Raw genomic sequence first — 14,533 nt, 5'->3', positions numbered from 1 at the left:
TCCAGAGACTTTTGTTTGTTTTCCAGTGTATCCCTATATTTATACCACAGGCCTTTTTAAGCGAGTGAATGCGGTGATCTCAGGGTTCGTATGGGTGGGTAAAACCTACGACTAAAGAAGGCGTTGTTGGAGCGGAGCCGAGGGGGGCAGGATTGGAACTGCCGCAATTTAGGAACTATTACTGGGTGGCAAATATAGCCACTATTAGGAAGTGGGTAGTGGGGGAGGGGTCAGTGTGTGAGCAGGTAGATGCGGCATCACGTAGGGGCACAAGTTTGGGGGCACTGGTAACAGCACCTCTGCCGTTCTCGCCGTCTCGGTACTCCACAAGCCCGGTGATAGTGGCGGCCCTGAGAGTTTGGGGGCAGTGGCGGAAGCATATGTGAGTGTAGGGAGCGTCGGTGTGGGCTCCAATTTGTGGTAAACCGGTTTGTCCCGGGGAGGTTGGATGGAGAGTTTCGGAGGTGGCAGTGAGCAGGTATTGAGAGGCTGGGGGACCTGTTTATTGGCAGAAGCTTTCCTTGTTTGGAAGATTTGGAGGAGTTTGAATTGTCGGGAGGGGAACATTCTCTGCAGATGAGGGATCTTGTGTGAAGGCAGGTTTTGACCTTTCCGCTTCTACCACTACAGGCGATACAGCACAAGGTAGTTTCTAGAATGGGAGTGGGGGAGGGAAAGGTATCAGAAATCTATAAAGAACTTATGGAGTGGGAGGAATCCCAGATAGATGAGCTAAAGCATAAATGGGACGATGAGTTGGGAAAGGAGTTAGAGACGGGTTTGTGGGAGGATGCTCTGAGCAGAGTCAACACATCCTCATCGTGTGCCAGGCTCAGCCTGATACAATTCAAGGTGATTCACAGGGCACACATGACGGTGGCCTGGATGAGCAGGTTTTTGGGGATGGAGGACAGGTGTGTGAGGTGTACAGGAGGGCCCGTAAATCATGCCCACATGTTTTGGGCATGTCCGAAGCTTTGGGGATTCTGGTAGGGATTTGCGGACGTCATGTCCACGGTACTAATAACGAGGGTGGCGCCGAGTCCAGAGGTGGCGATTATTGGAGTGTCGGAAGACCCGGGAGGCCTGGGGGTAGAGGGGAGGGGGGGGGGGGGGGGGCGGGGGGAGAGAGGCTGACGTTTTGGCCTTTGCCTCCTTGGTAGCCCGGAGATGGATCTTGTTAGCGTGGAGGGACTCAGAGCCCCCAAAATCGGGAGTACAGGTTAGTGACATGGCTGGGTTTCTCAGGCTCGAGAAAATTAATTTCGCCCTGAGAGGATCCATGTTCGGGTTCGTTTGGAGGTGGCAGCCGTTTATCAATTTCTTTGGGGAAAACTAAACTGTTACCAGAGTCGATAAAGGGGGGGGGGAGGGGGGGGGGAGGGGGGGGAGGGGTTAAGGGGGGCAGGGGGAATTAGGTTAGTTTAGTTTAGGCGGGAACAGTGAGATGAGATGGAGGGGGTTGTTAAGCAATTAATTATGTTTACATTTGTATTTGTATCTTTTGTTGTTATAAAACCATAAATGCCTTAATAAAATGTTTGTTAAAAAAAAATCCAGCTCACCTGCACATCTTTGCCCCCTCAATCTGGGAGGAAACTGGAGCACTCGGAGGAAACCCACCACACACGGGGGAAAAGTGCAAACTCCACAGTAAAAGAAGTGCTCCCTGAGCATCCTGGGCAGATATAGCCTCTTGCTGAGAACCCTTCTCTCCCTTTGCTTCTTCCCTCTTCTAACAACATTTCTAGCTATGCATGGCCTCCATTTATTCTTCCTGCGCTGCAGTCCAATGGCACCCATCTTCAGTCCCCCAGCCACGTGGCGCGCGGTTCGCTGGCGGTGGGTTTCTCTATTCCCACCGCCTGTGAATGGAATTTTCCATTGAAGCTACCCCACGCCGCTGGGAAATCCGTGGGCGGGGGTGCGCTGCCGGCGGGAAGAGAGGAACCTGACTCCAGGCGAATACTGTCCATAATTTCAACCGCAGCCAGTCGAAAAACATCAGGAACTAACTTGAGAGTGGTTGATGATCCTTTGGAATAACACTGGTGGGAGGGGGCGGGGGGGTGTAATCCTTTCCTGCTGCTGAACACATGCTCAGCCATATGTGCCTAAGGCAGGGCATTAGCTGGAGCGCTGAGCTCCAAAATGGCACCATTGGCTTCAAATCAGTATTATAGATGCTGATTGATGTCATGATCCACTTACTCTCTATACCTGTGGTGGATACTTGCTACCCACACACTTAACCTCACCAAAATGGTACCCAGCGGAATTACAAACTTATGTGTGAGTACCATAGATACCATTTTGAACCACTAAGGCCAAACGTAGCATCAGTAAAATGCTCACTGCACAACTGAAGTTTGAGACAAATGTTGTATTTTCTATTTACCTCTGTGTCTTGTGATGCAGAGGTGTTCACTTTGGCGGTTATTAAAGTTGCCGACTGATTACTTAGATTGGCAAAGCAAACCAAAGCAGGCAGAAGGTGACCGACCCTGCTCCCACCCCTGGCACTGCCGGCTTGGATTCAGCAAATGTGAGACATGCAAATTTAAATTATATCTTAATTATGTGCAACAGCTGGAGAAGTGTTCACAGGGGACAAGCTGTGACTGCCAGATGCCTAGGTGTGTATATGACCACTTTAAGTGTTTGCCGTGGGGAAAAAGGTTAATTCAAGATGAATTGCAGCAACCGCACGAGATGGCAGTGAGTTATCACCGGAAAGTTCTATTAGGAAAAATGAAGTGGCCTGGGAAGTGGTTTTCATATCAAATGCTGTTGTTTCAATACATAATTTCCAGTTCCCCTAGTCTTTGAGGTTAAAGACTAAAACCTGCCAAACTGAAAAATAGCTTTCCGAGAAGCTGGCATTTCTGTCATTAAGATAATAGTCCCCCATAGGTGTTGAAGTGAAAAAATGTGCTTTCTTTTGATGCAAACTAATAGAGCTTGCAATGATTGAAGAACTGCTTAAATTGGAAAAGCAATGTGCAATCAGACTCTTTATCCGATAAGACAAAATTGCACCTGGCAGCTCTGCCTGCATGAGTAATAATTTCCTTTGCAAAACGAAGCAATGACCTACTGCATTAACCAATGCAGGGTTAAACAGCACCTGACTGAAGGCAATGGAATCATTCTAAATCTTGCTTAAAGGAGTGTGGTGTTCTGATTGTTTGACACCTAATATAAACTCCTATCTCCATCAGGAATCTGAAGCAGCTCTTTGGCTTGAACTTCGCTGGCTCTCTCTCCTCAATGTGGGGACGTTAAATTTCTGGCAAGTGTGGCAACACTGGACCCGTATTGGTGGCATTGAGCATCGACCCAATTTCTTCAAGGTGAGGCAGAATTTCTTTGACATTCTGTCCTTGTTGCAGATGTTATCTGAAAAAAAAAGTTAGCAGTGTTATATAAAAATATTGTGCCAACTATGCCCCACCCCTCTTCAGCACAACCAAACAGCCATTCATATTAGATTTGAATCAAAGAATTCATAGTGCAGAAGGAAGCCATTCAGCCCATCGGGTTTGCACCGGCCCTTGGAAAGAGCACCCAACTTCAGACCACGCCTCAACCCTATCCCCGTAACCCAGTAACCCCACCTAACATTTTGGACACTAACGGGTAATTGAACATGGCCAATCCACCTAGCCTGCACATCTTTGGACTGTGGGAGGAAACCGGAGCACCTGGAGGAAACCCACGCAGACACGGGAAGAGAGTGCAAACTCCACGCTGACAGTCACTCGAGTCCCTGGAGCTGTGAGGCAGCAGTGCTAACCACTGTGCTGCCATGCTGCCCTATGAGGCTGATTTTTCATCAACAGACCAAAATCGGCCCCAATATCTCTTTTGCTGGCAGCACAATTCTAACCGGCATATTGCTCCAGGTGTGTTCTTGGGCTGAATTGTTGGAAAATGCTAAACCAGACATGGAACGTGAAACAGTCTCTTTGTCTCCCTAAAAACAGAGCTTATCATTCAAATTATACAATTCATGCCACTGTGAGCATTTGGATCCAGCACCAGTACCTGTACTGGGAAAGAAAAATAAACTTCCGTATAACTAAATAGTTCTATTCTATTATCTGGTGGTTTACTCTGAACCCTGATTTTTTTTTATCATTGGAATAGCTGCAGGGAGCATTTGTTTCAATCTTATCTTCTCTGCACTTTGTCACAACATCCTGGGTGAGTGCACAGTCAATTCCAATACTTGACCCAGAGTCGCAACACAGATGAAATGAGATTTTATTTAAAATACCTGAGATCCTTGGTTGATCCCAATAAACTGCAGTCAGCTGGGGCGGAATTCTCCGCAATCGGCGCGACGTCCGCCGACCGGCGCCAAAAACGGCGCGAATCAGTCCGTCATCGCGCCGCCCCAAAGGTGCGGAATGCTCCGCATCTTGAGGGGCCGAGCCCTCACCTTGAGGGGCTAGGCCCACGCCGGACTGATTTCCGCCCCGCCAGCTGGCGGGAAAGGCCTTTGGTGCCCCGCCAGCTGGCGCGGAAATGACTTTGCCCGTGCGTGCGCAGTGGAGGGGGTCTCTTCCGCCTCCGCCATAGTGGAGACCATGGCGAAGGCGGAAGGAAAAGAGTGCCCCCACGACACAGGCCCTCCCGCGGATCGGTGGGCCCCGATTGCAGGCCAGGCCACCGTGGGGCCACCCCCCAGGGCCAGATCGCCCCGCGCCCCCCCTAGAACACTGGAGCCCACCTGCGCCGCCTTGTCCCGCCGGTAAGAGAGGTGGTTTAATCCACGCCGGCGGGACAGGCATTCCAGCAGCGGGACTTCGGCCCATCCGGGCCGGAGAATCGCCCGGGGGGGGGGGGGGGGGGGGCGCCAACCGGTGCAGTGCGATTCCCGCCCCCGCCGAATATCCGGTGCTGGAGAATTCGGCAACCGGCAGGGGCGGGATTCACACCAGCCCCCGGCGATTCTCCAACCCGGCGGGGGGTCGGAAAATCCCGCCCCAGGTTTGTAACTTTAACACAAGTAACCTTTCATTATGTGGAGTATTAGAATTAAACTGACAAAAAATGTAACTGACTTCTAATACCCCTTTCCCAACCCCCCCTTTCTAATTTACACCACTCTCTACATACATACACACAGACAAACAACACAGAAAAAAGGGAGATGGAAAGGGAAAGATAATGGCCAGAATTCTCCAGCCGTTGTGATTCACATTTCCTGCCTGCAACACACCCCACCCCGTGGGTTTCCCGGCGGCGTGGGGCGGCTTCAATGGGAAATCCCATTGACAGCATTGGGAGCAGCAAAAGGTGCATTGGGGGACCAGAGAATCCAGCCCAATATTAATGAAAATAAAAGGATAAGGATCTTTGACGCACTGGGATGAATTCCAGTCATTGGGCGGTATTCACCGTTGCCCGATGCCGATTTTGTAATTGACAATCGGGCATTGAATCCCTTTTGATGCCCAAATCGGGGGAGTTACTGGTTTGACGCCGGTTTTGGATCCTCCGTTGTTTCAAAAATGGCTTCATCGTGTCGTGCGCCGCACTCCGTTGGAACGGCGTTGGAATGTCACCTGAAGGCGCTCCCCCAATGCTCTGCCACCGATGGACCGAGTTCCCGATGGCGCGGTTCACTTGTGGTCTCCGCATTTGGGAACCCGGTGTCCAGCACCGCCACAGTCGGGTGGGAGCCATGCTGCTGGCCGGCAGGGGCGGGGGGGCTTCGGTGAGGGCTGGGAGGACTGGTGGGGGATGGCCAGGTAGGCACTATCTGGCTGGTCGGGTCCGCGCACGGCCGGCGCCATGTTTTACGGTGCGACTGCTGCATGTCGTTGCCGTGCGCATGCACAGACACTGAACCGGCCATTCTCCAGCCACTTATATCATGGGAGCCGGGGGTTTTACTTGGCGCGGCTGTTATCCCGTCACCAGTCGCATGATCGTTGAGGGTTCGCTCCCAATTATTTTGTCGTAAAATGCCACAGTTCCTCCGCTGGCGTCAACAATTAGTCTCAAAAACGGTGAATCCAGCCCAATGTCTTTCTGAAGTTCATGCTTTCGTTTTGATACTTCTTCCTTCTAGCCTTGAAATGGTTTTCTCTGGTAAGGTTGACTACTTTCTCTGTGGGCTCAGCATCATTTCAGATTGACAGCAATGGATGTGCCAGGCACTCGTTGCTTTCAGAACAATTATTTCACTTCAGCAAGCATGAGAGAGAGAGAGAGAGAGAGAGGAGAGAAAGGTCCTTTCACCTCCAAGGTCTAAATACTCTTGCTAAGTTCTCTCAGAAAATATCATGCAGGAACCAATCACTGACTTTTGTCAGGCAGAACACTGTTCCTGGCCAACCCACCGGTTGCCAGTTAACCAATCAAACTGACTGCCTCCGCAACCGGTTCCTAAAATCCATCTGGTGCTGAAGAGTCTGGCTTCTCCTCTCCTGAACACAAAACCGGGTAACACAGTGTCCTGATAAGCAGGCAGTTACTCTTACAACATTATTTTCTGTTCTGGATAATGGAAATTCCTGACGGGCAAAAGTAAAGACATTGAGCCCCTATACATGCAGTCATACAGTTAGATTGCTGCTTTCATGTTTTCCAGCTGATTTCCAATTACTTCAAACAGTGTCATCAAAACCTTTCAATTGAGGAAAACACACAGGTTTCAATCATATTTGGATGATGCTTGCCATACACGCAATAAAGAGGGCTAAAAGGGGTCATGAAATATCTTTGGCGAACAGGGTTAAGGAAAATCCTAAAGCCTTTTATTCGTATATAAGGAGCAAGAGGGTAACTAGAGAAAGGATTGGCCCACTCAAAGACAAAAGAGGGAATTTATGCGTGGAGTCAGAGGAAATGGGTGAGATTCTTAATGAGTACTTTGGATCGGTATTCACCAAGGAGAGGGACATGGCGGATGTTGAGGCGAGGGATGGATGTTTAAATACTCTAGGTCAAGTCGGCATAAGGAAGGGGGAAGTTTTGGGTATTCTAAAAGGCATTAAGGTGGACAAGTCCCCAGGTCCGGCTGGGGTCTATTCCAGGTTACTGAGGGAAGCGAGGGACAAAATAGCTGGGGCCTTAACAGATATCTTTGCAGCATCCTTGAGCACGGGTGAGGTCCCGGAGGACTGGAGAATTGCTAATGTTGTCCCTTTGTTTAAGAAGGGTAGCAGGGATAATCAGCTTGTCGTCAGTGGTAGGCAAACTGTTGGAGAAGATAATGAGGGATAGGATCTATTCACGTTTGGAAGAAAATAGACTTATCAGTGATAGGCAGCATGGTTTTGTGCAGGGAAGGTCATGTCTTACAAACCTAATAGAATTCTTTGAGGAAGTGAAAAAGTTAATTGATGAGGGAAGGGCTGTAGATGTCATATACATGGACTTCAATAAGGCGTTTGATAAAGTTTCCCATGGCAGGTTGATGGAAAAAGTGAAGTCGTATGGGGTTCAGGGTGTACTAGCTAGATGGATAAAGAACTGGCTGGGCAACAGGAGGCAGAGTAGTGGTGGAAGGGAGTGTCTCAAAATGGAGAAAGGTGACGAGTGGTGTTCCACAGGGATCCGTGCTCGGACCACTGTTGTTTGTGATATACATAAATGATCTGGATGAAGGTATAGGTGGTCTGATTAGCAAGTTTGCAGATGATACTAAGATTGGTGGAGTTGCAGATAACGAGGAGGACTGTCAGAGAATACAGCAAAATATAGATAGATTGGAGAGTTGGGCAGAGAAATGGCAGATGGAGTTCAATCCGGGCAAATACGAGGTGATGCATTTTGGAAGATCTAATTCAAGAGCGGACTATACAGTCAATGGAAGAGTCCTGGGGAAAATTGATGTACAGAGAGATCTGGGAGTTCAGGTCTATTGTACCCTGAAGGCGGTAACGCAGGTCGATAGAGTGGTCAAGAAGGCATACAGCATGCTTGCCTTCATCGGACGGGGTATTGAGTACAAGAGCCGGCAGGTCATGTTACAGTTGTATAGGACTTTGGTTAGGCCACATTTGGAATATCGCCACATTACCAGAAGGATGTGGATGCTTTAGAGAGGGTGCACAGGAGGTTCACCAGGATGTTGTCTGGTATGGAGGGTGCGAGCTATGAAGAAAGGTTGAGTAGATTAGGATTGTTTTCATTGGAAATTGAGAGGTTGAGGGGGGGACCTGATTGAGGTCTACAAATTTATGAGAGGTATGGACAGGGTGGATAGCAACAAGCTTTTTCCAAGAGTGGGGGTGTCAATTACAAGGGGTCACGATTTCAGGGTGAGAGGGGGAAAGTTTGAAGGAGATGTGCGTGGAAAGTTTTTTACGCAGAGGATGGTGGGTGTCTGGAACGCTTTGCCAGCGGAGGTGGTAGAGGCGGGTACGATAGCATCATTTAAGGTGCATCTAGACAGATATATGAACGGGCGGGGAACAGAGGGCAGTAGATCCGTGGAAAATAGATGACAGGTTTAGATAAAGGATCTGGATCGGCGAAGGCTGGGAGGGCCGAAGGGCCTGTTCATGTGCTGTAATTTTCTTTGTTGTTCTTTTACCCTATGCAATATTTTCTTCCTTGAATGAAACCGCAACCCTGTAAATGTGAGGGTTGTGGGAGCTTCTAGCTTTACAGGTTAGTCCTTGGTGGACTCTGCAAATCATTTACCATAAACATGATACTATAACACAGTGGTGATATTTCCGGGAGCGCTTCAGATGCAGAAGAGCATAAAATAGTGAGAGAAGACATTGGCCGTCTGTCCTGATGTCACGGTACACTCTCGCGATATTTCAGTCAGCGGGCGCATCCGAGAGTCAGACGTGCATCCACCAACAATTAATAAGCGTGTTAATGCAATGAAAAGTGCAATCAACCAGAATTTCACATTACTTGTGCGATTCTTCGGTTGGAGCATGTGTAACATGGAAAGGAAGACATCCTGTTGTTTCACATTTCTCATCCGAGGTTGGGATTAAAGTGGGTTGGAGCACTGGCTGTGTGAGATTTTAGGAACTCAGGTGAGAGTTTTCTGTTTCTTTAGTCTTGCGATTTCAGACCTTTTCCTGTGCTTTCTTGAAGTACTTGATTTGATAGCATTTTTGAGGACTCTTTTCTCTGTTGAGGTCCTCTGTCCTGCAGCCTTCAGAGCACAGGGCCATGCCATCTGCCTTTCAGCAGATGTGGATCGTGCATTCAGCTGAGAGGAAAAGAAGGGCCAAATGGATAGGAGGCGAGGTGTCCGCAAGCAGCGTTGCAGAGAATGACCCGTGGGAGGCGAGGCATAGGCAGAGGGGTTGGAGAGCGTGCAGGGAGGACAAGGCAGATGGCGCCACAGTATATGTCACTGTCCTGGTGCCAGCGTGTACAGGCAGCGCGCCAGCTACCTCAACATGTCAGAGGTCCAGTGCCTCAGGGGCTCTGCCTCTTGAGGGACAGCAGGACTGCACTGTGCTAAATAATTGGGCCAGAGATTGCCTCCAACCGTGTAGATGAGCACCCAGTGTCAGTGGTTCTGAAGGTCACAGTGGCCTTCAATATTTGCATGGTCCTCGTCACCAACAATTCACTGAATGCTGGTGCACTGGGAACTCTCTGCCAGTTGCTCATGTCAGCGTGATATGCCCTCACCACTGTACAATAACAACTGAGACAACGTGCTATTACCCACTGATGTGCCAGTATCTACGCTACTGCTTGCTGCAGAGACAGGGTGTGACACAGGTGCATCTGTCATTACAGTGTCTTAAACCTACACTTGTACAAGCTACATCTTGGTGTACCACCAACCCATCCCCAGCAGCAGCATTAGAGGCAGAGTGCAGACTCTGCTGTCGTGACGGCCCTGATGACATTGCTGATTGTTCTCTGTGTGCCTTGAAGGGTGCACCCAGCAGATGGCTTTGCATTTCTCAGCTGACACAGCCTCAGAAAATAGTGCGGTGACTGGTAGAGATGTAAAGGAGCTGCCACCTTTGCCCGGAGAACCATGAGAGGGCAGATAGTTTATCCGACAGCGTGAGGTCTGTCTATACCTCCCTGATCAACACTAATGGATGGTCACTGAGCAAAGAGACTGGGTGCTGCATCCACCTCTCACACTGGCATAAACCTCCTGATGTCATTGTGGTGGTATGTATTAGGGGTAGTACGGTACCTGTGATGCCGAGAGGCTATTGGTAGACAGACACTGGGTCCTGATTGGATCTGCCGCCTGCTGGCTCCACCCAATAAGGCGGAGTATAAGAACCTGGGTTCTCCCAGCAGCCACATTCTGTAACTGAGCTGCTGGGGAACAAGTCTGCTTAATAAAGCCTTCGATTGACTTCATCTCTTCTCATCTCGTGAGTAATTGATTGTGCTACAATTTATTAAGCAGACTTAAAAAGACTATGGAGCTCCGGATCGCCCCGGAGTGTCTACGAATCAGCCCCCATGCAGCAAACTCAGCGGCCGTATTTAAACACTGGCTAGCGTGCTTCGAGGGATACCTCCGAACAGCCCCCGGCCGGATCACAGAAGACCAGAAAATGCAGGTCCTGCATTCCAGGGTGAGCCGGAAGATCTACACGCTCATCGAAGACACGGAGGATTTCCCGACGGGGCTCACCATGCTGAAAAGAGTCTACATTCGGCCCGTAAACCAAGTCTACGCACGCCACCAACTCACGATGAGACGGCAAATCCCCGGAGAATCGCTGGACGAGTTCTACAGCGCGCTGCTAATATTGGGAAGGATCTGCAACTGCCCATCGGTGACCGCAAACGAAGATACGGAGCTCCTAATCAGGGATGCTTTTGTGGCAGGTATGACCTCATCCCAAATCTGCCAGCGACTGCTGGAGGGAGACGCACTAGGGCTCATGGAGGCACAGGCCCTTGGGGCCTCCCTGGATGTGGCCTCACAAAATGCCTGCGCTTACCGCCCCGACCGCGCGGCAGCCCCTTGGGCTCCGTGGACCCCCGCTGCGACCGACTCCCCGGCACACCCCACAAGCCTGTGCGGCCAGAGCACGAGACCACCCAGGGGGGCCCCGCTGCTATTTTTGCGGGCAGTCGAAACACCCCCGGCAGCGCTGCCCGGCCCGCTCGGCCATCTGTAAATGTTGCGGCAAGAAGGGGCACTATTCGGCGGTGTGCCAGTCCCGGGGGGTCGCCGCAATCTCCGGGGGAGAACGGGGACAGCAGACTCAACCCCCCCAACGATCCATGTGCGGCCAACGGGCGCCGCCATTTTGGATCCCGGACTCCACGCGGTGAGGATGGGTGCCGCCATCTTGTGACCCTCCGGACACGTGCGATCCATGGGCGTGGCCATTTTGTCCACCCCCGACCGCGTGCGATCCATGGACACCGCCATCTTGGCTGATAGCCAAGGACCCCAACATGGACAGCTCCACGGGGTCTGAAGAAAACGCCCCGATGCAGCAACCACGACTGGCTTCGGTGACCCTGGACCAGTCGCGGCCCCGGACACTCCAAACGGCAACAACGACGATGCTGGTTAACGGGTACGAAACACCATGCCTGATCGACTCTGGGAGCACGGAAATTTTTATTCATCCGGATACGGTAAGACGCTGTTTTCTTTCAATCCATCCGAGTACCCAAAAGATTTTCCTGGCAGCGGGATCCCATTCCGTAGAAATCAAAGGGTTCTGCATCGCGAACCTAACAGTGCAAGGGAGAGAGTTTAAGAATTATCGGCTTTATGTCCTCCCCCACCTCTGCGCTCCCACTCTCCTAGGGTTAGATTTCCAATGTAACCTCCAGAGCTCAATGTTCCAATTCGGCAGCCCTACTCACTATCTACAGCCTCGCGACCCTCAAGGTTGAACCGCCTTCCTTGTTTGCGAACTCACCCCGGATTGCAAACCCATCGCCACTAGGAGCAAACGGTACACTGCCCAGGATCGAACGTTTCTCTGGTCTGAAGTCCAGCGGCTGCTGAAGGAAGGCATAATCCAGACCAGCAATAGTCCCTGGAGAGCCCAGGTGGTAGTTGTAAAGACCGGGGAGAAGCAGAGGATGGTCGTAGACTATAGTCAAACCATCAATAGGTACACGCAGCTAGATGCGTACCCTCTCCCCTGCATATCCGACATGGTCAATCGGATTGCACAGTACAAGGTCTTTTCCACCATGGACCTTAAGTCCGCATACCACCAGCTCCCCATCCGCCCGATGACCGCACGTACACGGCCTTCGAGGCAGACGGGCGGCTCTACCACTTTTTAAGGGTCCCATTTGGCGTCACTAACGGAGTCTCGGTCTTCCAACGGGAGATGGACCGAATGGTTGACCAGCACGGTTTGCGGGCCACGTTCCCATACCTCCACAATGTAACCATCTGCGGCCATGACCAGCAGGACCACAACGCCAACCTCCGCAAATTCCTCCAGACCGCTAACGCACTGAACCTCACCTATAACGAGGAAAAATGCGTGTTTAGCACCGACCGTCTAGCCATCCTTGGCTACGTGGTGCGTAATTGAGTGATAGGCCCCCTTATGGAGTTCCCCCTCCCCCACTGCTCCAAAGCCCTGAAACGCAGCCTGGGCTTCTTCTCTTATTACGCCCAGTGGATCCCCCACTACGCGGACAAGGCCCGCCCATTAATTCAGTCCACTACCTTCCCCCTGTTGACAGAGGCCCGCCAGGTCTTCAGCCGCATCAAAGCGGATATCGCAAAGGCCTCGATGCACGCAATCGACGAGTCCCTCCCCTTCCAAGTCGAGAGCGACGCATCCGACGTAGCTCTGGCGGCCACTCTCAACCAAGCAGGCAGAGCCGTGGCCTTTTTCTCCCGGACCCTCCACGCTTCAGAAATCCGCCACTCCTCAGTGGAAAAGGAAGCCCAAGCCATAGTGGAAGCTGTGCAACATTGGAGGCATTACCTGGCCGGCAGGAGATTCACTCTCCTCACTGACCAATGGTCGGTAGCCTTTATGTTCGATAATGCACAGCGGGGCAAAATCAAGAACGACAAGATCTTGAGGTGGAGGAACGAGCTCTCCACCTATAACTATGAGATCTTGTACCGTCCCGGAAAGCTGAATAAGCCGTCCGATGCCCTATCCCGCGGCACATGTGCCAACGCACAAGTAGACCGCCTCCAAGCCCTCCACGAGGACCTCTGCCACCCAGGGGTCACTCGGTTCTACCAGTTTGTGAAGACCCGCAACCTCCCCTACTCTGTTGAGGAGGTTCGAACAGTCATCAGGAACTGCCAAATCTGCGCAGAGTGCAAGCCGCACTTTTTCAAGCCAGATAGAGCGCACCTGATAAAAGGCTTCCAGATCCTTTGAGCGCCTCAGTCTGGATTTCAAAGGCCCCCTCCCCTGCACCGACCGCAACACGTACTTCCTAAAGGTGGTGGACGAATACTCCCGTTTCCCTTTCGCCATCCCCTGCCCCGACATGACCGCGGCCACAGTCATTAAAGCCCTCTGCACCATCTTTACACTGTTCGGTTTCCCCGCATACATCCAAAGCGATAGGGGGTCCTCCTTCATGAGCGATGAAATGCGTCAATTCCTGCTCAGCAAAGGCATTGCCTCAAGCAGGACGACCAGTTACAACCCCCTTGGAAACAGTCAGGTAGAGAGGGAGAACGGCACGGTCTGGAAGACCGTCCTCCTGGCCCTACGGTCCAGAGGTCTCCCAGTTTCCTGTTGGCAGGAAGTCTTCCCGGATGCCCTCCACTCCATCCGGTCGCTGCTGTGTACCACAACTAATCAAACGCCTCACGTGCGCCTCCTTGTCTTCCCGAGGAAGTCCTCCGGAATATCACTTCCAACCTGGCTGGCAGCCCCAGGACCCATCTTGCTCCGAAAGCATGTGCGGGCGCACAAATCGGACCCGTTGGTTGAGAGGGTTCATCTTCTCCATGCAAACCCCCAATATGCCTACGTGGCATACCCCGATGGCCGACAGGACACGGTCTCCCTGCGGGATCTGGCGCCCGCCGGAACCACACACACCCCCCCAACACCAATCACCCCCTCCCTCCCGCCGACGCACCCCACGGCCGCTCCCTTCCCGGGTGGATCGGTCCTCCTCCCGTGCCCGCCCAGGAGTAGTAAAACAGGAACAAACAGCGCGACGCTCCCAGAGACGACAGTGCCCGAGCCAGCACTTGCACCACCACCGGGGCTGAGACGATGGACAAGGACAACCAGGGCACCCACTCGACTCGTGGAATCCGCGTGACAAAGCAAAACCTGTAAATAATTCACTAGCCCAGTAAAGTGGCAGTGTAAATAGTTCACCGTTGAGATCGATGCACAACACTGTGTTGAGATAATTCCAGTACCAGCTTTGTAAACCCCTACCACCATGCGACCCACCACCCCGCCAGGTTCTTTTTTAACAAGGGGTGAATGTGGTGGTATGTATTAGGGGTAGTACGCTGTACCTGTGATGCCGAGAGGCTATTGGTAGACAGACACTGGTTCCTGATTGGATCTGCCGCCTGCTGGCTCCACCCAGTAAGGCGGAGTATAAGAACCCGGGTTCTCCCAGCAGCCGCATTCTG

At 51.6% G+C, this 14,533-nt stretch overlaps 1 protein-coding gene across 1 annotated transcript in view; it reads right to left on the bottom strand.

Annotated features, from left to right (window-relative positions):
* Window positions 1–1,394: 1,394 nt before the first annotated feature.
* The window catches only part of LOC140409143 (A disintegrin and metalloproteinase with thrombospondin motifs 12-like), a 951,810-nt gene continuing 938,671 nt past the window's right edge, over window positions 1,395–14,533 (bottom strand). The window contains exon 24 of the mRNA XM_072497322.1: window positions 1,395–3,399. Within this exon, the coding sequence (XP_072353423.1) occupies window positions 3,218–3,399 (182 nt within the window). The 3' untranslated portion in view covers window positions 1,395–3,217. The remainder of the gene's footprint in view (window positions 3,400–14,533) is intronic.

The sequence above is a fragment of the Scyliorhinus torazame genome, chromosome 3 (assembly GCF_047496885.1).
Source record: "Scyliorhinus torazame isolate Kashiwa2021f chromosome 3, sScyTor2.1, whole genome shotgun sequence".
Taxonomy (NCBI): Eukaryota; Metazoa; Chordata; class Chondrichthyes; order Carcharhiniformes; family Scyliorhinidae; genus Scyliorhinus; species Scyliorhinus torazame.
Note: the sequence above shows the minus strand (reverse complement) of the source record. Positions and strands in the feature narration are given on the sequence as shown.